This window comes from Anabas testudineus, chromosome 5, assembly GCF_900324465.2.
Source record: "Anabas testudineus chromosome 5, fAnaTes1.2, whole genome shotgun sequence".
Lineage (NCBI taxonomy): Eukaryota > Metazoa > Chordata > Actinopteri > Anabantiformes > Anabantidae > Anabas > Anabas testudineus.
The window spans coordinates 7582627-7608073 of NC_046614.1; the positions used below are offsets into that span (position 1 = coordinate 7582627).

The 25447-nt window shown below is 44.1% G+C and overlaps 1 protein-coding gene across 3 annotated transcripts in view; it reads right to left on the reverse strand.

The window, feature by feature from the left end:
• Nucleotides 1-19489, reverse strand: part of slc25a26 (solute carrier family 25 member 26) — a 43766-nt gene extending 24277 nt beyond the window's left edge. Inside the window, exons 1-5 of one of the 3 annotated variants that reach the window (XM_026350008.1) lie at nt 16928-19489; nt 15767-15923; nt 14424-14542; nt 8732-8836; nt 7643-7690 (exon numbers count right to left, since the gene is read on the reverse strand). In XM_026350008.1, the coding sequence (XP_026205793.1) occupies nt 7643-7690; nt 8732-8836; nt 14424-14542; nt 15767-15923; nt 16928-16960 (462 nt within the window). In that variant the 5' untranslated portion in view covers nt 16961-19489. The remainder of the gene's footprint in view (nt 1-7642; nt 7691-8731; nt 8837-14423; nt 14543-15766; nt 15924-16927) is intronic. The other 2 variants (XM_026350007.1, XM_026350009.1) reach the window with 2 other exon arrangements.
• Nucleotides 19490-25447: the final 5958 nt, after the last annotated feature.

The following is a 25447-nucleotide window of genomic DNA, read 5'->3' on the forward strand; positions in this document are numbered from 1 at the left end:
GACTTGTTCTGAGGCAGCGTGGGGGGGGCGGGAAGAGAAAGAGGGAGCAAAGGAAAAGAAAGAGTAGAGGTGGTGGTGGTGGTGCAGGAGAAACAGCGCACTGGCAAAGATTCAAGAGAGCAATTCCATCGACATGAGAGAAATGATTCCCAGAAACTGAATATTTACATTGTGCTGGTGATTTTTTTTCTTCCCTCCACCTGTGTGCAGCTTCAAACTGAAGATTTGATACAGCACAATAGGCAAAGGGAGACAGGGAAAACACACACATGATGCTGCTGTTCCTCCGCAGCCTTTAATAAAGCAAGAACGTATCAGCACGTATTGTTTTCAGCATGCTAACAGTGAGTATTTGCAAAAAGATAAATATGCTGTGGTGTAATTCATCATCTATGTACAGTAGACTTGTGTTTTTCTTCCATAAGCTTGAAAACATGACAGTTTGGACCTGTCATGGCCACTGACAGATGACTTCCATGGCAGAGTGGTGTAGTGCAACACAGGATGCCCTGAGGGTCAACCAATTAGCTGCTGACAGGAAGGGAGATGTATGGCCGCCTGATGTGGGAGAGTGGATTTAGATTCAATGTGATGGGGCTGAGGGGTGTGGCACAGCACAGCTGACTGACAATCACACAGGCTGCTGAGCTGCAAACGTAGTCTCTTACCAGCAAATAATCCCAGGACTGACAGGAAGGGCTTGGCATCACTAACGAGGCCGGAGCTTAAAGGGAAATAATCCCATTTCTCAACATTATGTCTGTCTGGAGTTAGCAGACGTCAAAAAGGGAAGAATTTAGAGAAAGCATTCAGGTAAATGGCCGCAGCGGTGCAAAATAAGTTTCAATTTATTGTTGAATTCTGTTGTGCAAGTGCTGACACACTTTCAGAACCACTTCAGAATGGGTGCGAGAACGGCACATTAATCTCCCCTTCGAAGACGAACTGAAAGAACCACAGGAGAAGCCCGGTTATTTATACAAGCTACAGACACTGGGGAACCAATGAAAAGCTGTGGCTGTCAGTTAATTTAGCGGTAGTGCTAACAGGAAGGATGAAAAAAGTGGAACAGGCAGCGGCAAATAAAGCAGCTGGGATAGCCCGGCTTTAATAATCCAGCACAATAAGAAAATGTGAGAAGTATGTGTGTGTCTCACAACACAGGTGATGTTGTAGGCAGTTAAACAGCCAGTTGCCCTTTAAAGGAAAGAGTGGGCAAGAAGATGCTGAATAAGGCGGCTTGCTTTAATATCCCCAGCATGGCACACACACACACACACATATATATACACACATGCCTCATTAAAACACACACACTATGTTCTCTGGGAGCGATGCCCACAGCAATAAAACACAGACCAGAGTCATTCCAGCTAACCAATCATTGCCTGGAGGCCAACTGAAATGTTTCTCTCCTTGTTTCTCACATACACACACACACACACACACACACACACACACGAAAATATCTTATCAGCTGGGAATCAGATAAGCACAACAGCAGCACAGCTGGAAATAACAGAATCTCCATAGTGAGAGAAGTGTATACTGGCAGTGACGCAACTAGTGTGAAAACACGCATGCACGCGCCCGTGCACGCACGCACACACACACAAACACACACACACACAGTCCGATGGTTCTGTCAAACAAAACTATGTATGGGACCTGATCAATCCATTAGCTGAGCCACATTATTTGTTAGTGAATATCAGAACGCCAGTGAACACGGTACTTCTTAATACAGTAACGTTCTTTTTCTCTTTTAAGGACCTTCTGAATAAACAGTGGGAAAACTGGACACTCGAACAAGCCGTGTCCAGAGCCGTGCTAGCAGCTCTGCAGTGTTGAATTATGAATTGGTTTGAACTCCTAACCTCTGCTGGGGTTGACTGAGGTAAATGCCTGTGGTGCGGGTGACACTTTATATTTCTCTCTTCCACTGGATATTAAGCAGTGACATCACAGCACGACCCTTGGCCCTTCAGGTGGTCTGCTCCAGATGCACGTAGGTCATAAGCGCTGCTGCTAGTGAGATGGCTGAGGAAACAGGGGCAAGCATATGGATTGCTGGGTAGTGGAGGGGGAGCAGGTGCTGTTTCTGGAGAGTCTCATATGACTCTCTGGGAAAAAAGGGCACTTACGCAACTCGAAGAAACAACAAAAAAAAAATCAGAATGTGATTAACAAATGAGGTTAAAACGACTTGCATTCGAAAAGTCTGAATTGAACATTACGGTAAAGTCACAGGAATGAGGTATGATACTGGGTTTTGAAGGGGGAGAGGGGGTACATCCACCATTGCTTCTCATGAAAGAGTAGTGGTGCAGTAAAAAAAAAAAAAAAAAAAGGAATAGATTAACCTCTAATTACTGGGTGCTTCCCATGTCTGGCTCTCGCACAGCGCTGATTTATCGTCCCTCCACTCCCTTAACTCTCACTCAGTCCTGTCACCCCACAATAAAGCAAAGACCATTAGATCACATCTGATGGAAGGGGTCCACAAATGAAACAGCGACTGCACAATATGACCGGTAATAAAGTAATAAGGCAGCAGTGGTGTCATTTCACTGTAATGCTTATCCTCAAGTTGAACAGGTGTCTAAAAGTCGAAATTGCGAGCGTTGCTGTCAGGGGAGTCATGAATCACTCTCAATCTTATGTACTGACACCAGATTCCAACATACAGGAGCACCGTCTTGACACTTATTTCCTTTCACTTGACATCCAAACCACTGCTGTCCCTTTTCCCCCTCCATTCCAGACCTACGCCCCCACCTTCCGTTAAACGCCCTCCCCTCCTCCCCCAAGCCCCCACCCTTCAGTCCCTTGCCAGGTCGTCGGGGCTGCGTGTTATTAGAAACACATGTGGAGCACCAAAATTGTTCTGCTTGGATTGAGACAAACATGCATAAAGTTGTGGGAAGCAAACATAGCCCCGAGTCCCGGAGAAACACACAGGCGAACACGGTCGCCGTGGTCATGTCTACGGCGCACACACATAAAACAGACATACGTACAAAGGAGGGGACAGGCATAAACACAACGAGCTGTCAAAAACAACTGTGTCTTTTTCCTGGAAAAATGTCTGGCTGCAGATATTGGTAATAATTCTCCAGACACACACACAGAAACAAAACAGAAATGCAGAGAAATTCCCTGTATTAGAAATTACAGCCACAATGATGGATTTTTGAGTGTAGCGAAGAGCTCAACAGGGACAAATGTACTTAACATAAGTGTCTGATCCATGGGTCTCAGTGGCACGGACTTCCAATGCATCATCCTCAACAGGGAAGCACAGAAAGCCCTGCACTGTCCTGTGGCCAAGTCTGCGCTGAGCAGAAAGCACAAAGCGAGGGTCTGACAGCATGGCAGCTCACTCGGTAAGCCCGCAAGACTGGAGAACTCATCAATAAGACCATGTGTTGATCTAAGGGAGGCTACTGAGGTTTAATCAGACTTGCCACCGTGCCTCCCCCAAAACACACGGCATGCGTCGGGGGGATCCAGTGCTCAAGATGCTGCGTTCAAGACACAGAAGACGACAAAAATTAAGACACAATTGTATTAGCACAACCATAACGTGAACGACAGCAAGCCGAGTCACCGTAAACAGAAGCCCATCTATCACTCAGAGTGACAGTGGGAAGAAACCATTAGTCCCTGGAGTGACGTGTGTGGTAAAGTGATAAAGATCACCCAGTGACAAAGAGGAATTGTTCTCGGAAGCTTAAGGCTATCAGTCTTCCAATAAGGGTCGTCCCGACCTGCAAATAACTCAGAAGGGGGCGGAATTCAAACATAATATTCCATAACTCAAGCAACTAGACAGATGCAGATTAATCAAAGAAACTATGTTACAATGCGAATAGTCAAGGGGCTGGAGCCTCCCTGCAGCTTTTGCTGGCTGCCTCTGACGTTCTGTAAAACTATTTCAGCACTGTGCTTGTGTAAGTCTACCTTCATGACTATCATCGGTTTTGGCTGTTTGGGACTGGGTGGGTCTGAATTAAATTCAGAACCCAGGTGCTGATGCATTGCAGCATGATGAGGCTGCCTTTGTTAAGCTGTTGGCCTTCTTGCATTTCTTGTTGAGAACTGATTTAATTTTACCTCAGACCAACTATTACAGCTAAATCTGAGCAGGAACATCAAACTTATGACGTCTTAGTTGGCCGTTTGATGGGGCTCAGCTTGATCTACACGCTGAGGATTCAAGGCTCAAAATAGGCCCCAAAACAAGCAACTCACATCCAGATGCTTCTTCTAGTTCTTTGGCTTTGTTATCAATCAATTATGTTTTGCAGACATGTTATGTAGCAGAAAGACTGGAGCACTTTCTCTAATACAGAGACAATTACCTAACACATATTAACTATTGGCAGTTAGGGGGACGGCCCAATGGCTTATCGGTTACCACACAACGTGCTTTAAGGTGTCGTAGAAGAGCCGACTGCTGTCAGGCTCATAGTCACAGCTGCTTTGACGATGTCCAACTCTAAACACCGAGCAGAAGGAAGCCTCCGCTCCCTCACATGTGTCCCACAAATCCTGCCTTTACATATCTAAAGGAAAATAAACACCTTTAACTTCCCCTGGCCAGTCTCACATCCCTCTTTCGGCTCTGTCTCTCCTCTGCTCTAAGTCATATGAGGGTGTATAAACACGAGCCTGTGTGGATCATTGCGCACACAGACAGGATATGAGAGCGATTCCCACCACCTCTCCCTTTTTGAACCTGTGTCAGAGACTGAAAAGCAGCTCCTTTCCAAAAAAGGGCTTTGCAGGGGGTCCGCTCTGACCCCTCGCTGCTCTGCATGGGCCCTGACAATCATAACTCCCGTACACATAACAGCAACTGAACTGTCACTGCACGGCTGTGATTTTACATGCTGTACATGCAAACATCCAGGCTCTCGCACAGTTTCACCTTTTGAGAGGAGAGTCCAGTGTGACTGAGGCTGAGCAGGAGGGTAAACAACAAAAGGAAAGGAAATCAAACACACTGTAATGGAGGTTAGACAAAGGCCGCCAGGGACCAAAGGGCACAGCCAGGATAAAGAGAATGTGATAGAGGACTGATGTGTGCCAATAACAGTCTATTAACTAAATAGTCAACCAACACAATATTATAGTAATTGGCAGCTATTCAGACAGTTTTCACAATAGTTTAATGCTTTACAAAAGTTAAAAGTCTGAACAAAATGTATCCAGATATTTCGCCTTCTAGGCTGAGGAGGTGAAAGATGAATATATGAAGAGCGGCTGTATGCTCCAGTCAATCAGACAAATCTTCCAGGTGCCTGAGTTGACTGTGGAAGACTCTGTCAGCTTCACTTAGACCTATCATACCACCACATCACTAAATTATGATCTAATAACCCATCTCAGGCTCATTACTCAAACTGAAATTGGTGCATTTTAGACCAAATCCGAGCTCACCTCGCAGTGCTTTACATCAGAGAACTGAACGGCTGGCCATTAAAACAAAAAAAAAAAAAGAAAAAGAAAGCCCCATTATTTTGGCTGTGGTGACTGCTGCTCATAAATGTCATAGAGCTGGATTGGTGTGCTGGTGGAGCAGAGAGAGGGAGTGAGAGGAGAAGAGGAAGGAGGTGAGGGGAGTACAGGCCAGTGTTAATCTTATCATGCCATCTAGTGGGGAAAGGTGGTATGAGCCACAAAGAGAAGCTGGAGGTGTCCTGACGGAGCTTGACACTGGGGATGCTGACAAAATGACAAACATTGCTAGAGGATGAAATACAATTAGTCTTGATTACAAGGACAACGCTGTGTACTTTCATCAAATAGATACAAATCAACACGCAGGCAATAGCTTAGATCTGGGCCACAGAGCAAGTGTACTCGTGGAAGTCCTAGACAAAGTCTTGCCGATGTTAATTTCAGAGTAGAATAAAGTGATTTTTCACAGCACAACTTTAGTCACTAAAATCTGGATCTCACTGATTTCACGCTCTAGTCAGCTGGAACCCAAAAGCTGCCGACTCAGCAGATAAGTTGACAGCTTCTTATAACGAGAGGGGTGGACCACAGTAAAGATTAATGTGGTGCAAAAGTTAAAAAGAACTAAATGCCTATTAGTCAATAGTCCCTATATAGTTTTTTAATCACTAGTTCAGTCCTTTTGGGGCATCCTGTTTACAATCCACATAACTGTTCCATACCTGTACAGGTGCATGCAATAACACAGCTGTGTGTGCCACAATCTGAACTAGATCAACAAATCTGTAGCCACTCTTCCCTCCCCGCTATGGTACATCTTCCGACATCCTGCACTAATGTGACATTGTGCCCATCAGAAATGCCTTTTGAAGGCTGACTAATGAATATATAGCACAGAGAGGACCCCAATTAATGGGCGAGCGAGGGGAGGGAGACACAACGCCATACCACATAAACAAACTTATCTTGACAGGGTCGCTTGGCCAAAGGAGGGAGATAGGCAGATAGCGAAGGAGGCCGGGAGAAAATAAATTACCATCCTGACACACGTCAAAGCCAATCACTGTGGAGCATCCTTTGCCGTTCCCACACCCCCAAATCCCCGCCGCCACTGTAGCGTTTCATCTGCCGGTGTTAGTATGCACACAGGCCGCGCGCCAGCCTCCAAATGTATTCATTTATTCAGAACCCCTCTGAGAAATCACAGTGTCTTGTTGTCCTTTTTTCCCTGTGTGTCCAGATGGAATTTGCGTGAATAACATCAGTTTAGTGAGGCAGAAAATAAGTACAGGCTAGCACAGCGGAGGGGACTAGATTACACCCTCACCCACCTACCTAAAAACAGGATAGAAAGACAAGTGTCACCTTCATATACTTCTCTCTACCTCTCTGCTGGCCTTACTCGTTTACTTTTACAGTTCTACTGGCACTTAGCAGGCAGGCTGTTGGAGATCTACAGAGCTGTGCACAGCTACAATCATTCTGTGTTATCATGTACTGCAGGTGCAATTAAACAGGAGATCATGAATCAAAGAACTGGAGCGGCTTGCTCATTACAAAAAGGTGAGAGGCCATCAGGGGAGTGGAGCCCCACTCTCATTTATCCTTGTTTTGTTTTGCCTTTATAACACAACTAATTGCATTAATTAATCAGATGTACTTCCAATAGGAGGGAGAGCAGCTCGGACAAGTAATTGAATGAGATGAAATTGAGGGGGGAAAAAAAAAAGTAAATCAATATTTCCAACCTCAATAAAGCCCAAGAGAAATTAAAATGACTTCAGCCAGAAGAGTGGAAAGCCTCAATATTCATCCAACCTATCAAAAAGGAATTCGGTACACAGCTTTCAAGGAGCCAAGTAATTGTCTTCAGTTAAAAAACTCTTGAAACTGATTCAACTGAATTTGTAAGATGTGCTTTACAACTTCTTAAAACTAAACATCACCAACATCACAGACACAGCAAGTGTGTGATCTGCTGTAGAGCAGCTATGACTGGTTGTCAGTTTAGTAGTGGTTTGTGGTGATTGTAAGTGGATAGCAGACGGGAAGAGTGAGTGAGCGAGTGTATGTGTGTGTGTGTGTGTGTATGTGTGTGTGAAAGAGAGAAAGAGAGAGAGAGAGAGAGAGGGAGGGAGAGGGAGAGATAAAAAAAAAACATCTGAATCAAACTTACCTCTCTGAGAACTGTGCTGCCAAATCCCCTGTACAAGCCTCGAACGCCCTGCTCAAAAAAACAAACAAACAGATAATTAGAACAAAAAGACTTTGAACTCACGCCTGATTTCATGTAATGTGACTGGATGCGATGTGAGGCATACAGGAATGTTTTGATTAATATATGAAAGCAAAAGGTGGGATTCAATTAGAGTTTAGACTACTTCTGAGCTTGCTCAAATGGGATTGTTGGGTTTTCTGTATCATTTTTTGTATAATTATACTCTGTAAGGTCTTAAACTTTGCACTGCAAAGTGCCTTGAGATACTTTCTGTTGTGAATTGGCGCTATACAAATAAAACTGAATTGAAATGAATTGAATTAATAAGTTAGAGTGAAGTCATTGATGTGCTCCATGTGACGTACTTCTTGGATGGTTTAACGGCATCTGAAACTCATTTTTTTAAACCAACAATCTGACATTCATTCATGCACTGATTAGCCAACTCTGCAGAGGGTAGTGAGACGTCACCACCACTCGTACTACACTTACTTCACTTTATTTGGACAACCAAGTGCAAAATATAGATAAAGGGATGATTGACCAAAGGTGTGCGCCATTATTGACTATTTGAAACCTTCCACGTCTTTGTGTTAGTCTGAAAGGCTGCTGTACGGTATGTGCAGTAAGACAGTGCACAAACTGGATAGAGAGAATGAGATTCTTCCCCCTCCTCATTCCTGTTGAGGAGGGGGGAAGCCCCCACCCACTGTAATGACTCTGGATTTCTGGATTTAAAGGAAGAGGTTATTATTTTAGGCATGGATGAAAGATTTGGCCTCAGAATGGTCAAACTCTGGAGCCTGAGAGAGAATCTACTTGAACTTTGGTTCAAGTAAATCTTTTCACATCATAGTCAACTTTAACTTGATCTAAAACGCTAATTTGAAAATGCTGAGTGGCCAGTAACTGTACAAAACCACAAGCCACAGTGGCTGGTAAGGGAAAAAAAGTTCATGTCAAGCCCTGCTTATTAACACAGACATGTAAGTGATTGCCAAAACAAGAAAGAAATCCGCTTAGAAAGCATCTTTAATTGGCGTGTACCTCTTCTCTGAGCGTAGCCAGCAGAATGTTGTAGGTGGTGGATGAAGGAGAAGCCTGGGTTCTTTGTTTGACCACCTCTGTGGGCACCCGTATTAGACATGCCACCTACAGGATGGAGAGAGCATGAGTTAAATCATCTGTAAGCTACAGTAATAGATTCCTCTCTAATTCAATTTTAATATACACATTACTGCACACTCAAACTGCAGGCCGGTGTGTGAGCAACACACACTTGAAGGGACACCGGTGTACTCTACACTCCAGCCTCTGAATGTTTTTGCTATGTGGCAGGTGGCCATGACAGGGCACGGCCCGAGGAGAGCAATTACACCGAGCTGTCAGGCTAACAAGCGCTCTAGTTAGTGCGCAATTGGTCCAATTAACAACCCAATACACACTGTAAACTCGACACCTGAGCAACAGGTAAAAAAGGTCAGAAGACTGACTGTGTATCTGTGTTCAAAGACCACGTGCTTCCATCAAACGCACTGGCCAGTCACACACACGCATGCCGCAAGAAGCACACTACGCTACAAGTTCCAACTCATCCGCCATATGCCAACAAAAATATGGACTGCCAACAGCTAGTGAAGACAGACATGAATATTTATGCTTCATAACTCCCATCGTCCTAAAGGCAGACAGGCACAGCTGCCCACCTGGCGACTTAATTTCCCATTTATCCTGCATCGGAGTGGAAATACCGGCTAAAGGCAAGCAATCTTAAAGAGCGATTGGTGAGCCCCCCCCCCCCACTGCATGCGACTCACTACAGCTATGTGAAGCAGGGAGAGGCGGAAAGAATGAGTGCGATGGAGGCACTGCAATAGAGATGAAATGCACCCCTTTCCTGTTTTGCTCCTTCCTCATTCAACTATCTGCGCATTTGCTCCCCAGCAGAAGGTTTTGGTGAGATGAGACCTGGAGGATAAGCCCCTGTTGCCCTACTCTGCAAGTGGGAGAAGTCTACCCATACAGCTGTTCGAGGGCTCGCTTCTGTCAGCCACTCATCCTCTCTGTCGTCTCCTCTTTCAGACACCAAGGACGCCTCACAAGCATGACCATGAATACATGTGTGTGGGGGGGGAATAAGAAAGTCAGCAGCACTGGAAGTCAAGTGAAATCACAGACCAAGCCAAATAACCTGACCAACAGGCAGGGCTTTTCTCTCTGTACCTCTAAACATCACATTGATAGTTAATTATTATTTAAACCTTTTCTCAGATTTCTTGTGACCTTCACTTTCATTCGGCTTTTTCTGCAGATCGGTGCAAATCCTCCATCCTTTCAATACACATTCACCAGCAAAAACTAAAGATCTGAATGAATGAGCGTCTATGAAGAATTCAGTCCAACATGCATTGGTATGTCAGGTGAGTGTGCCATACTCAAGCTGCAGCCTAACCGTGGTGCAACAGTACCACCAAGTGGCCAGACTTCCCTTCCCTTGGTGACTAAGCTGGCTGCATCCATCTCAGAGAACTCATTTGCCCTCGCTTTGGCCAAGTTACCATTTATATTACATTTTACATCATGTTTTCCCCAAACCAATTCTCCAAAGGACCAGAATAAGGCAGCTAAACAGAAAGAAAGTGGCTATGACAAGTAATTACTTGTGTAATTGGACAGGGGGCTTGGAGTTGAGACGGCCTTTCCTCTCCTGTCACTGCAGAGAGGAGCGCAGAATGAGCCTGAGATTATACCAAATAAATTAGGGACATTGTTTATTTGGGAGTAATTTGCACATGTAAGGGTGGGGAGAAGGATGCTGAGTGGAGAGAAGATTAAGTGTGCAGGCTCCAAGGCCATTTCACATCTCGGAAAACAGCGGCAAATGGTAGAAACAGTGGTGATGAATCGGGGCACTCGGAAAGTCTGGGTGATAGAGAGAAAGATTGAGCTAATGATTTAGGTAGATGGCCACCATTAAAAGTCAGCCTAATCACCTCACGTTTAGAGGAGGGTTGTAGGTGGAAGGCACACTTGTGTTTTCTGTTATTTCACCTACTTTGCTTGGCACCCTTCCTTCTCAGTGCTTTCCCAGACAACTTGGAAACTTATAATAAACCCACTGGCAGTCTTTTAGATTTCTGCTAGCATTCATCTTTATTTACAAGCTGTTGGATTCACCAAGCGGTGTTAATTAGGAGGCTGCCTGCCTGTGATTGGAGCCTTTCAGTTTCCCTTGGCCTGCTCTTGTTAATCCAAATGACGGAGCGTGTTTTCAATTTCCAGCGCCGGTCCGCCAAACAACAAGGTAAGAAGCAGGGCGCTCAATCATGTGGGAAGCGCAGAGAGGAATGGGAAATTAGCGGAGTCGCAGCGCATTATAGACACTGCCAGCAAATCAATTGGCAGATTGAGCCATTACATCCCACATACCATCCCTTTTGTTAGTGCTCATGGCCATCAAGACACAGTGGTCAGTCAATCAGGACCAGGATTACCATTTGGCACCATTAAGAGACAACAGGTAAGAAAAACCATACAGGCTGTGAATAGCTGTTTTGGGCCTTATTTATTCAGATTTATTTGTCATTAAAATTTACTGCATTCAGCTCCAAAACAGACAAAGAGTAACTGCTGCAGCCACACATACAGTATAATGAAATAGCAGAGCCAACAAATGGTTGAATAAGTACAATTTTCTTAGGAAGAAAGCAAAGCAGAATCTAACTTTACTTTTATAAAACTGCAAGTTAGAGCGCTCCTGCTTCCAAATACAGAAATCGGCCTTGGTTGAAAAGTTTGCTAAACAACCTATTCTCTTACTTAACCCAACCCTATCATTCATGAGACAATAAGTGGACCTAAGTATGCTCTAAAACACAGTTTTACCTGTTGTTACACTTTTAAAAAGCTGATTATAACAGATTATACATCTGTTGTACATAACAAAACCTCAAGTTCCCAGGAATCCCTATTCCCAAGACGGCAAGGAAAGAAGCAAGGAAGAGAGGGAGGGAAAAGGGTCATGAAGAAAAAGGGGAGAGATGAGGACACTGTTTGTATCTAACTTTGAAACAACAGCCAATAAATCACGGAGCGTGACGCTGCTCAGAGGCAACGCATGGATTATTTCTTGCTGCCAAGTTAAGTGGCTGCCAGTTTTTTTCCCCCTCCCCCCCCAAAAAAGCCCCTCCACGCTGTCCTCCTATCTTGTCACGTCACACTGTGTTTTCCAGTACATCCTGCCACAGACATGCGGTGATGGCGGTGGTGGTGGTGTTGTTGGCGGGGGTGTTACACGTGTGAGTATAGCCCGCCGCCTGGCCTTGACAAATGAGCTTTCAGGGTAGACGTCGAGCGAATTGGAATGAAGATCAATCTGATCTAATGGCTGTATAACAGCCTGCTAGAGCCTGACAGACGCCATCAGCTTACACATTCTTTATGCGAGCGTCCCACCACCACAGTCACACAAACACAGGGCCACTTCTGGTAGGGTGGGTGTATGAGGGAGGGACGGGGGTCTCTCCTTATCGTGACCCTCTCTAGTGAGTTCTCTCCAAAACGTCCACAAGTGTCCACCTCTCTGTTCCCTCTGCGGTGTTTACAAGTTAAGCCAGGTTGGTAAAGAAACAACATTAATGTGACATTGGAAGACCAGCATCCCACAGCTCGCGCAAATGTCCATCTCTACTGTATTTCACATATGGTGATTACCCTGATGAGGCTTGTTGTTACTGCCCCCCCACACCCTACCTCCCGCCATGAACATCTGTTAGACCAAAGGCTTGACTATAAAGATGAAAAATGCTTTGATTCAAGTGTGTATAATTGTTCTCTTTTCCTTCTTTCAATTCCCATCTCATACTTCATGCAGAATGAATTTTGAGTTACGACTCCCTGCGGAACGATCACAATGCACTAAAGTAAGTTAGTGCCAAGTTGAACGCATCATCCACAGAGGAAGGCTTGGGGATGAGATTAGCAAACCAATACGTCCTATAAAGCTTATGTTGTGATGTGGAAATAGTTGGTAAAAGACAACTAAATGGATTCCAGGGCGAAGGATCGTGGACTGATGAAGAGGTAAAGTGGGGAAGTCAGACGGTTTACTCTTATTCTTCCTGTGTCAAAACCTGTCTGTACCCAGCTGCTTGTAGCAATAGAGGTTCAAGCAGGAGGAAGTGCAGCACAGAAAGCAAGTGACCCTGTCCCATACTGGCAGAACAGAGTAGAGCAATGAAGAATAGAAGATGAAACATCATGCTAATTGAAAAACTCCTAGAATTTGCATTTGTGTTGATTGGTGTTAATAGATTTGGGCTGAGGTAAAGAGGTGACAGAACAGACAAACAGAGCAAAACCAAAAGGTACAAAGGTCATAAATCCTCACAGCTGGGGACAACTCTTTTCCAACAACTTAAATAATCCTTTCTTTATCAAATTGATTCGATTATTTCTTTTTTACCTGCTAACTCATTAATCATATTTGTTGCACACATAACAAATCCATTGCACCTAAGCTCGCCTAGCTAGCACCACTTCTGTTAGACCCTCGGTGCAATAACTTTTAATTAAAAGTTGTTAACAATGACTGAAGAGGCACAGAATCATATGTGGCAGGAATTGCATCACAGAACGGGCGTTTAGTCCTCGCATACAACTCGGGGCACCACTAGGGTAGGCCTTTCATGGCTAAGCCTCAAGATTACCCTCTTTGAACAAGATGTATCCAGTTGCCAGAATGCAGTGGGATACCGCCCCTGCTCAGCTCAGCTCCACTCTAAGGATTTGTGTCTTTGATGTGTTCAAATCCAGAACAGAGGGGAAGAGGGTAAAGGTAACAGCAACCTCGGCCTCACCTTTCAAACTCGTGTACCATGTCACAGACATAAAAAAAAATCCACAAAACTTTTACAGTGTTTGTGACAAGTAGAAGACAACTAAATGTGACATATGAAATCGTGCTAATATAAGAGTGACAAGTCCTCTTCTCAACAGAGGAGAAGAAGATGCAGATCAAGTCACTCTAAAGTGAAATCTCTACTATGTGGTATAACGTGGCTAAATGTAAAGCCATGAACACTGAAACCCTAGTATTTCACAAGACAGCTATGGTGGCGAGGGGGCACTTCTCTTTTCATAAACCCCTTCCCTTTACTCATCTTCAAGCGTATGGCCCCGACATGGTTGGATTCGGGAGAGGATAGGCTGAGGAAATTGCGCTTCTCCTCGTTAGTCCCAGGCCTGAATTCCCCAGACTAAATATGCTGGGGAGTCTGGGGACCTGAGCTGGGAACATAAATGAGTCAAAAGGCAGTAATGAGATGTTATTTACCCAGCTGGTGGAGGGGAAATGCTGGGATAGTCCCAAGGAAGCCCGTGTAACTCGCCCAGCTGCAGCCCAAAGCCTACAGCCAAAACCACATACCCGCTCCCACTTCCCCTTCCCCTGCTGCCCCTTTGGATAGTGCTGTGTGCAATCTGAAAGGCAATAATGTTAACAGACATGCCAGTGGTGTTCATTTGGGAGTTATAATGGTGGGAAAGAAACAGCAAAGAGAAGAGCAAGTGCGTAAAAGAGCAATAACAAGTGTGAGACCAAGAGAAATACTGGACTGGAAGAGTGAAACAAGAGCATACATCCACATGAGAGAAGACAAAGGTCAGCAGAATGACAGACAGACAGACAGACAGACAGACAGACAGACAGACAGACAGACAGACAGACAGACAGACTTACTATTTCACCCAGGGAGGCAGCCAGCATGTGAGTGACAGGTGCCATGTGTGGCGGTGATAGCACTCCCCCAGCACCGAGCAGGGACTTTGTGCATTCGTAGGTGACAAAGAAAGCAGCAGCTGAAACCAAGCAGAACCACAGCCATTTAAGGCCCATTAGTCAACCAGCATCCAGCAATTAATATCCCTCACTACCACTGACAGGGGAGACTCTCAGGTGTGTGTGTGTGTGTGTGTGTGTGTGTGTGTGTGTGTGTGTGTGTGTGTGTGTGTGTGTGTGGGATAGAGGTAAAACTTCTATTGCACATGCAGACAAAGAAAGAAAGTTAAGTGTTTCTAACTGCATCCCGTTTTAGCTGATCTTCTTTGCAATGTTTCTACCATTTCTTTGAAGTCCACTTGTGGGAAACACAGTTGACTGGAAATGATTTGGAAAGGCATACACCTGTCTAAAGGTCTCACAGCTATCAGTGGATGTCAGAGCACAAACCAAGCCATGAAGTCCAAGGAATTGTCTGTAGACCTCTGAGACAGGATTGTACCAAGGACAGAGCTGGGGAAGGGTGCAAAAAAGTTTCTGCAGCATTAAAGGTCCCAATGAGCACAGTGCCCTCCAGTGGTCTAGCCAGAGCCCAGGGTGAACCCGATAGAACATCTCAAGAGAGATCTTAAAATGGCTGTGCACTGACGCTCCCCATCCAACTTGATGGAGGTTGGGAAAAACTGCCCAAAAAAGAGTGCCAAGCTTGTAGCATGATACTCAAAGAGCCTTTTGGCTGTAATTTGTGCTAAAGATGCTTAGACAAAGTATTGAGGCTGTAACATAACAAAAAGTGTATTGCTTTGAGCAGCTAATTTCAAATGTTTAAGCAGTGACGTTCAATTAATTTTAAAAAGGAGGTGCTTTAAAACACGAAAGCACCGTTATAGATTCCCTGTTAAGACAGAAACAAAATAGTCCATGAGGATGATCTCAAAGAGAATCTAATAAAAAACAGAACTTAGCCGCATCCTGAAGTGATTTAACGAGGATACAAGCTGAGTGCCTGGTACTGCAGTACAAAACAAAGTCAGGAAATAAAACTAATTTGGTTGTGAACTACTACACTGATCGAAGCCACCCACAGCAACAACAAAGTCGCACTCTAACTCATAATCACTGTGATGTGACTTCAGGCACGACAACCAAACTCAATAAATGAATGTGCAGAAGTTCAAAGAAGCTCTAAACACCCAACTCAAACTGTTTCTTTTATAGCCAACACAGTGCAAAGTTCTCTTTACAAGCACTGAGCCCTCATCAGAACATATACCCAGCTGTCACTGGGACTTTGACTGTCTTACCATTGGGGAAGGAGCCAACAGCAGCAGATGGGACCCCAGCGTAGATGCCCCTGAAGCCCCCAGCCTTGTAGAAGCCCTGCTGACTTTGCAGTCTGGTCTTCACGGTGTCCAGGGGGAAGAGGGTCAGATCCACACACATCCCTGCGCAGCCTCCTGCCTGGAAAGATTAGTATCAACTAGAAATCACTTTGTAAGCCATGGAGCTGTGATACATCCTCTTTAACAGCAATGCTGGGAGAGAAGCTCAGATCTTTTACATAAACCATGGACAGTGCAGAACATTGTTCCAAGTGTCTTTATGGTTGTTGTTGGCTTTTTAAATGTATTTATTTCTGTGTGTTTTGTCTAATTTTAGAACCTGTTTTGTCACATTTCACTAGTTTGTGGCCATTTTGTGTCTGATTATAGTTGCAAAGCGTCTCCAAAGGGTCCTTTTTTTCTTTTTGGTAATACTGTGTGTCAAAAAACATAAACATCACGTCACACCAGGGGCACCTTGTCGTGTCAGGTGCTCTGGCCTTTGCCCAATAGACCTGTTTGGTAACCCAGCTATAACTTACATTTACATTACATTTAGTCATTTTGAAGACGCTTTTAACCCGAGTGTCTTACAGAGTGGGGCACAAGGCAAAGAATACTAAGTCAAGGAGACCAACATTAAGAACTGTTACTCTGTACAAGTTATGTAACAGGATCAATTATGATACTATTACTACTACTTAACACTCAGCTACACAGGCCCATAACACAGCAGCTGCAATGCACTGATGTGTGGCTGATCAGCATTATCACTAATCATTAATGTTTCCGCAGCAACTGCTTTATGTTGACTACTGTTTGATTTGTAATAACAACGTTAATATCACGTTTCATCAGCTCACCTCAAAACTGCGACGTTACTTTGCTGTTGTAATGTAACTAAGTACTGTATCTAGTATCTAGTCCTCTGCAGTAGGTTTTCTTACATGTTCCCTTTGCTCCCTGCGTTTTTATTCCTTCGTGCCTTCACTCACCAGACGATTAAAACATATGTATTGTACAACGTAGCTGTTGTCTCTGAAGAGCAGTGAGCGTCAAAGTGTTGGTTTAATACTGTAACGTTGAGTAGACGACTACATGACAAATTAAAAGCATTCACACAGTAGAAAATGACCCCTTTACCACCAGAGACGCGACGAACTCTCGTCTCTCCATGATCCGCTCTCACAGTCTCCTCTTGTCACTGGTTCAGCTCATAGATGTCCAACTGTGGTATAAATCAACAGTGAAATCCAAACATGCCTGTCAAGGACGCTGCCATCTTGGCTGAACTACTTCCGCGTGACGTCACGATGCACGTAAACGTCGGCGATCGTGTTTCTTTCTTTTTCTTTTTTTTTTTTTTTTTTCAGACAAAGTTGTAAAAAATCCTCTCTGGTTTTATCGATGTAAAATATAATACATACATTATATAATAATAATAAAAAAAAAAGTCTTTTCAGCCCTGTTCAATTTAAGCTGGTCATCATTATTGTTATTGTGAGTCAGCCATGTTCCCCTGTGGTCCTGTTAGAATGCTAATATTTCCTGTTATTTATCACAAATATTAAGTTTCTGGTTGATCTCATAAAGTGTTGCATTAAAATAAAGTCATAAAACGTGCTTCTGTGACCCACCTTCACATCACTGTTGGCTTTTGTACTGTTGAGTCTCACCTTTTCCTTGTGATGCCCCCTGAGCGAGTGGGCCGAGGTGACTGTGTTCTTTTCCAGTGACACACCGACTGGGTTATTTATGTGCTGCTGTCAGCCAGACAGCGCCTCCCATTAGGAGCAAGCAGGCAAAGGGCCACCGCTTCTTTATTCAGCCCGGACCCAATGATGTCTGGGCTGAGTGCGCCCAGTTTGAAGCTCGGTGCCCGCCATCCATCTTGTTGAAGCGAGTCTCACTGGGATCCCATTGGATGTGAGCCCCAGCTGCATCTGGACTGGGCTGTTGTCTCTGATGTGCATTAGGACTCAGGATGGCAACAGCAGCACTTACCCTCTGCTTCTCGTGCCTTTATTGCCTTGATGCAGCACTTCACAACGCAGAGTTCAGAGGACAGACGTGGAAGGATTCCTTTTGTTGCTGCTGTCTCCTTCACTTGGCTTCTTTAGTTGTGTTTAAGTCTGCTGAACATATGCAACATCTATTCATTGTGACAGTCCCACCCCTCACTCAGATTCAGTTTTGTTGTCCCCCAGCTCAGTCAATATAGCACATTAATTCTATGCCAAACGTGAAATAGATTTTTTTTTTCTTGGTATCGAGATGTTTGCAGCTTTCAGCGTCCTGTCTGCTCCATCACGTGAAGCCATTTATCACCCTGTCACAGCATGTCTTCTGTCACTGGGTTTCTTTTTTTTGTCATTTGTGCTCCTAATGCTGCATTCCTGTAAGTCCCAACGGACTGTTAGTCAACCGTAAGGTGGTTTTAGAAATGCACAAATCACAGAACCGCATCACAAAGCATACATTTTTAAATAAGCCAGAAGTTAGTACTTCACAAAGATTCCTGCGGAGCTTGTGTGGCTCTTTGCCTCTTTGCTGAACTGTTTGTTTATTTGTTCGGCAGCGATATAAAAATTTGACCTTACACTTTTTAACACATACAAGCTGCTCGACGGTTTTACTTAATGTGTTCCTGAATGATTTCAACCAGCTACATGTCAGGAGTGCAGCTTAGACTCTGAGACGAGGAATCTCAAGTAGACTAGAATAGATTTTGATGAAAGCGCAGTGAGTAATAGGTGAATTTATCCACAGAAGTGAGTGTAAAAGCCAGCTGAATGAGAGTAGGATTGCTCTGTTACCCCTGTGTAAGGTCAATGAGAAGCACCTAGAGTCTGGGCAGATTTGCAGGGAGCACCATTGATCTTGACCCACTCGGAGTATGATCTCAGAGATAAAAGGGAGGAGACGAGAGGGGAACTTATTCACTGTCAGCCACAAGTCAGCAAAGGGCAATTCTAGCCCGCAGGCTGTCTTTGAAAAACTGAAGGGTGAAAGCAAGGAGGATTAAACCACGATGCGGCGAGGGAGAGAAATGCACGCAGCCATGAGGGTTATTGTAATAACACGGAGCCGACATCTATTGGCTGCGCTCTCCTCCGGAGGCATGTGTGTTCGGTGACAGCCAGAATGAACCCTGAGTCAAAAGGTCGTGAGACTTGCACAGGTGAGAGGGTGTTCAGAGTTCCACCGAAAGTTTTTCGACACTTCTCCTGTTCCTGTCTGCGTGTGCTGTTTTCAGACAGGACGCACTGCTCACATCTGAATTCTTTGTTATGAATTTTCATTATCTTTCTTCAGGAGGCTCGGCTGCTCCTTTGGACACTGTTACAGTCCAACAATTGTCTCTTTTTTTTTCTTCTATTGAACGCAGTTTGAGAAAGCACCATCTGTAATGGTCATTATTCGTGAGCTGAGAGGAACCCACATCTTGACTCTGACACAGTGACATTATTCATGAGACGGGATGGTTCGAGCAGTGCGGCAAACTTCAGCCCAAACATAGCTTCAGCTCATTAGCCGGCCTAACATTTGCATCATTAGGACATCGCAACAGCAGGGGTAGGAGGAAATGCGACTAAGCGCCTTTCATATAACTCTTTGTTTTTACTCCCAGGATGATAGGCTACATGAGTCTGTGACAGGGGAGGGGAGGGCGGGGGTGATGATGCTCCAAACGAAGAGAGGAGGGAGGTGACAGGAGGGGGGGGAGAAGGGAGGGAGGTGAGATGAAGTGAGTAAAGCAGAAGAAAAAGGTTAGAGAGAAAGAGGAGAGTAAAAGAACACTCATTATAAATTCACTGAATCGACAAGCTGTCAAGCTGCGCTGCCGTCCACCGAGTGTATAAGCCCCCGCTGCACTATTGACTCCTACGTCACACTCAAAACCTCTCTCTCTCCTTTTCTCACCTTTGGTTGCATCCACATCACCTGTTCCTGCTCCAAACGATCTGATCTGCGGATTGACCCCCCCCCCACCCCCTCTCCCAACCCCTCTGAGAGCCTTGCAAAGCTGTGTCATCATCCCATCTCCCCCTTCGCCTTTCTCCCCCCACTGCCCTTTTATCCCAGCTGGGTCACCAGTGAAATATGAGCTTCCTGGAGTACATTGATCCCTTGCCTAGCTCCAGCGTAGATCACAAACAAGACGAAGCACTCCTGATGTCTACTTCTTTGCAGCGGCATCAGCACCAGTGGCTTCGCTGTGGTTGCCATTGATGGCAATGATCAGTTTCACCACAATGCACACGTGATGGATACTGTGCGCCGGTTGCTATTGCACCAGTACCAGCTGCAGGTGACTTGAGTAAGGGGCTGTGACGGGATTCAAACTGCGAGGGCCTCGTGACAGGTCAGGTCAGGACATGTGCAACCGCCCCTGGATTATAGCTGCTGTCTAGTGACCACGACAGAGGCATCACCTGTCAAGACGTCGTTCCCACTCTGGAGAATTTTAAATCAAACGCCGATTTTCACAGAGTAGTTTAGTTACATTACATATTACTTATGTGGGAACGGTTATGTCTTAGGTGCACATGGTTCGAACGATACGACGTGTTAATTAACAAAGGGTCAGCCATGATAACACACTGAAATAAGATGGTAAAAACACCCGCTTAGGTTGTATTCACTTCAGTGTCGAGCTGTCTGATATCAGATGATACAGATGTTACAGCTTATTTTTCCCGGCCATTTATATGTGGATACATAAAACCCTTAACTTATGTCTGCCCCTGACTTGCTTGGTCCCTCCATCATGGACAGCATTAAAAAACAACACAGGCATTTGAGGAACTGTATTATTATTTATAATAAATAATATATATACCCTACACAAATATAAAGCTTTGTAGAGTAAATTACATTTTGTGTCACAATGCAGCTTTTTACAGAGCACTTGGTGTTATTACTATTGTTTAGTGCATCTACTATGTATATCAGTATGTCTTTAAATGTGTGTGAGAGCAATGGAAAAATAAAAACAAGTCAACTTGTTTTGTTTTTTTGTTTTTTTCCTATGAAGAAATGTGCTGAGTGGGGAAGAAAGCAGGAAAAATGTACAACCAATCCTGTCACAGAAAGCACCTTACACAAAATTATCTCAGAGGAGATATGGTATCTATTCATCACCACTAGTGTGGCTGACTTCCTCCCTCCACTGGTATTAACCGACTGGCCTTTTGCTGCTTTGGCTTCTAGTCACAGATGACACTTGCATTTGTCACGGCCTGAGTGCTGAGGAGGAGAAAGACCCAAGCACCCAAACAACAATACTTCACAAACAGCTGCAAAATGAATCATAGGGGCTTTGTTTGCAGCATCCTGTATCCTTTGATAAATCACTTCACCGGGCCTCATGCTTCTTTATCATTCACCCTATTGCTGCCTTTTGCATTTTCTATGAGGAGCGCACTTTTTGGTTCTGTATGGGATGGGAACAGGGGGTTAATTCTCATGCTTGACTGCTAAAACAACAAGACAAATCAGCCCAGACACAGAAATCTAAATCGTTCCGTAACGTTTTCTCTGTTCTGCGTAGTGTAATGTGCTTCTTTCTCATTAGAGAATACTTTTGTGGTCACACATATCTTGTTGACTCCACTAATGCCGCTCTGACTCTGTGGCTGCTGTGACAGATATCCCTGCCAAGCCTGAATGTCCTCTCGTGGCTGATGCCTCAGCACATCTTGTACGCTCCACAAAGCCTTGTGCAATAGTGCACGGCTTTCCCACGTATGTATGACTTTGTTCCTTTTAGGTCTCGCTCTATCTGTCAGCTGTCTCTCTCTCTCTGCATCAGACATCAGCAGACATCAGCAGCCACCAATGTGTGACACCACCATTTTAGTGAACTAAAACAATTGTTAATTGTTGCTAATTATTTTTTCTTTTGACCACACAAACCTAAAACTTCACCTGCAATGCACCGTTAGTGAATTTCACTGCCACACGTCAGATAGCAGCGCTCAGTCAATATCCACCAGTGTCATTTGGGTCTGAGAGCTCACAGTTGATGTGTGGCCTGCTAATAGCCTGCACCGTGCTAAAGGCCTCTGCAGCAGAGGGACCAGCTGTGAACAAGTAGATTTCATCTTTGCCGGCAGTCGTTCCCTTCAGGCGGCAGCAGATGGATCAATAACGCGGGTCCCGTGTCTCAGCCAGAATGAGAAGTCTTGGAGTGGCTCTTGTGGCAAAGACATGTACAGATGTATTCGCTTTGTATGGATCAATTCAGGACATGCACATCAAATGGGAGAAGAGGACGGGGATAGAGTGTGATGTATGTGCGCATGCCTGTCCATATATGTGTTAATTCCATGGGGGTAACTCTATCACATCCTCTGTAGGTCAGCTAAGATGGAAGAGCTACATAACAGTAAAATATGCACAAACATGCTTGGCACTCCAGTCCTATCTATCGTGTCTGTGGAGCCTAATAGAAATATGGATCTGCCCTCATGTGCTCTCTGTCACACTGACATTTGATTCATCCCTTCGTGAGCTGATAGACCGGCCCCGGCTCCGGCATCAGTCTGACACTTTGAGATGCTGCAGTCGCAGGAGAACTCTGACAAATTGCAACCATGTTTTTCATACTACTGGGGAAACTCGTAGAGGAGGCTTGTTATCAGAAGAGATTACATCGCAAACATAAGTGTGTCCCCCTCTCTTCTCGCCACAGTCACCTTCAGGTTACACTGGAGAACCTGGTGAAGGTCTGCAAATTGGAGCATCATTCAAACTGTGATAGTGATCAACTCCACACCCTGTTGCAGAAGACGATTATGATTCCGCAACATAAATGTTACATCAGATTGTCTTCTGCTTGCAAATGATGACCTTTCAAATAGCAAAGAGTGAGCTCCGAGGGAGAGGCTAACCTTTCGACTGGAATAACATCTGGACAGCTCGGGCTGCTTTACTGTGGTATCAGGCTGCCATCTAGTGGTCAAACAGCATGCTGACTTTGTTTATCACATGGTTGATGAAGCTAACTCAAATGCACCTTGCAGACAAATGTGTAATGGAGCTACAAAACATAGTACAAGAGCTAATTCAAACTTTACAGTTTGGTAGTTTAATCACAATGAGCCACATTCCCACAGTCAAATAGCATCTCCCTTCAACGAGCCTGCTTGTGCTGTATAACTGACATCCTTCAAATTTAGCAGCTGTCGAGCGTTGTACATCGTTCCTGTCCCCGAGTCGACACATGGGAATGTTCCCATCAAACGGGTCTTTTGGGCCCAGTGAACTTGACAGAGTGATAATAACCCATTAACATGCTAATTTCATAAGTCATGAGTCTTTCATGCAATAATTGCCTCCATTAATATAAAATAAGCGAGCGCCGTCTCCATTTGTGGAACTTGCTTGTTATGATTAATAATGAGTAACAGAAGGAAATGAAAGGAAATGAAATAGCGCCACAATACAATGTATGCGACTGAGCTGATTCCCTTAATCATAATGAAAGGGACAACGTCTTTGACAAAAGCAGTGGTAGTGCAAATTTTGATAGTAATGACTTACCTTGTTCATTTCATTTGACTTGAACCTCTACAAATACAACGTGGCAAGTGAATAAATATGATGATAAAAGGGGGAAACCATTTTAAGAGTTTGTGCCTGCTGCTTGTCAGATTATGCTGACAAATAACTGCGAATGCTCTAATTGATTTTTAAATCAGTAAAGAGGAGGGATCAGCACTGCAGAGACTATTCTTCCTGTCTCATCAACCACAAAGAGTATGTTGACTGACGTGGCATTCACTGTCCCGTTCTGCTAGTTCCATTATTTGTCCGCATCGTTGCTCATCACTGTGTTACTGGCACAGATTTAACTGCAGTTGGACGTGTTAGATTAGGAACTTACTCTCACTTACCAAGTATGAGTAAGGTGAATGTATACAGGCTCGAAGGATTTGAAAGCATTTGCACATTCAACTGATCCAACATCCTTCACAACAACAAATACACAAATGTGAAAAAATCTGACTTTGGACAGTTCATAACTGTCTTTTACTTTTTGAAATGAAATTGGTAAATAACATTTGCTGAACAGAAGCACATAGCGGTTTCTGTAGGAACTGATACTGATGGTTGAAGGTTGAAAAAATGCTCAAACGTTCAAGTACTTTATTGGTCAAATGCTGGAATCTTTGCAGATTAAAGTATAAATAAGTATGTATGGTTGGCGTTTCTTTTAAATGTCTAAACATTAACACGTCCAACAATGAAAGCTGTTTAAATCTTGTATGATTTGACAAAAAAAGCAGAGATGAGACACAAGGCCAAAAAAAGGGAACTCACAACTTTTGTTCTATTTTGTTTTCTTTCCTCGTTCACTAAAGTCTCATTTGACCCTCTCCCGGGAATCAAGGACTGTGCATAAAGTGGCCAAAACGAGCTCATTTGTGAGCAGATACAACAACAGAATGCAGCTTTTATACTGATGCATCAGTATTAATCATTATTACAACCAACGGTTGAAGGGCAACCAGGCAAGTTCATACCCATGTCTGTCCATCATCTAACTTCCAAGTGGACATTTGTGTCAGATGTAGTTATATTCCCAGTACGATTTTAAATGCAAGACCATGCCATCGTGTGTCAAACGGACACGTGATGAAATGATTAAGTGACGGTCCCTTTTTTCATTTCTAGTATTGACTCCCACAAGATGACATCACAACATCGGGTCAAGGTTTGGCTTGTTGAGCTATGTATGTAATTACATGGCTGTAGTATTATTACCTCTGTTGAACAAGACCTCATCGCCTTAAACAGCTTGTTTGAAAGCATCACAAATTAGTGTTAATTGCTTGGACAGTAAACACAGCTAATTACACTCCACCGGCACATTTCCTCCGATGTTATCTCTTCTCACTGAGGGACTGCCGTGCGTCTCTCCATCCTAATTGGACTCCTCATCATCTCTCTTTTTTCTCTCAAAACCGCTGCCACCTAATTTACCCAATGGTAATGATCCAAGACACCTGCAGGCCTACTGAAAATGACTCCAGTGAGGTGTTCAATGATTACTGATAATGCAAGGCACTCTGCAGTGTTTGGATATGAGCAATTAATAAAAGAGGCTAAAGATATAGGAGATTTCGCGCGGCAATGACAGCAAATGTTTGCAGTCGGGTCATTTGGTGTCGTCAGTAAATGAACATTTTCAATAGGGCGTGACATTTGCATATGAACTTGTGAAGAAAACAGTGTTTTTTCATGATAGCATTGTTTTTTGTAGCTGTTCATTGCTTCATTTTGAAGGCCTCCCACTCTGCTTGTGAGGCGCAATAATTAAAATAACCAGCAGAGAGAGTATGTGTCATTCTGTTAGAGAAGGAACAGGTGCAGGGAGATTTCATACTGTACCAAATACTGAGTTTTGGACTTGGAGATCATAATTCACAATCAACTTGAAGAGTTAGTTCCTGATCTGAACACACGTGTAGGTTAAGAAGAGTTAGAACCATAATAGAAAACAATGCTGACAATGCACCTGGCGAAACTATAAAAGGTGAGATGAAAACAAACTCGAATTACTTAACAGCTGCTTCAGGAGCTGATTGAGGACGTTGGCTTAAAGTTGTAAATGATTCTTTTTCTTTTATGCTGCAACTGCGGCTCACAGACTCA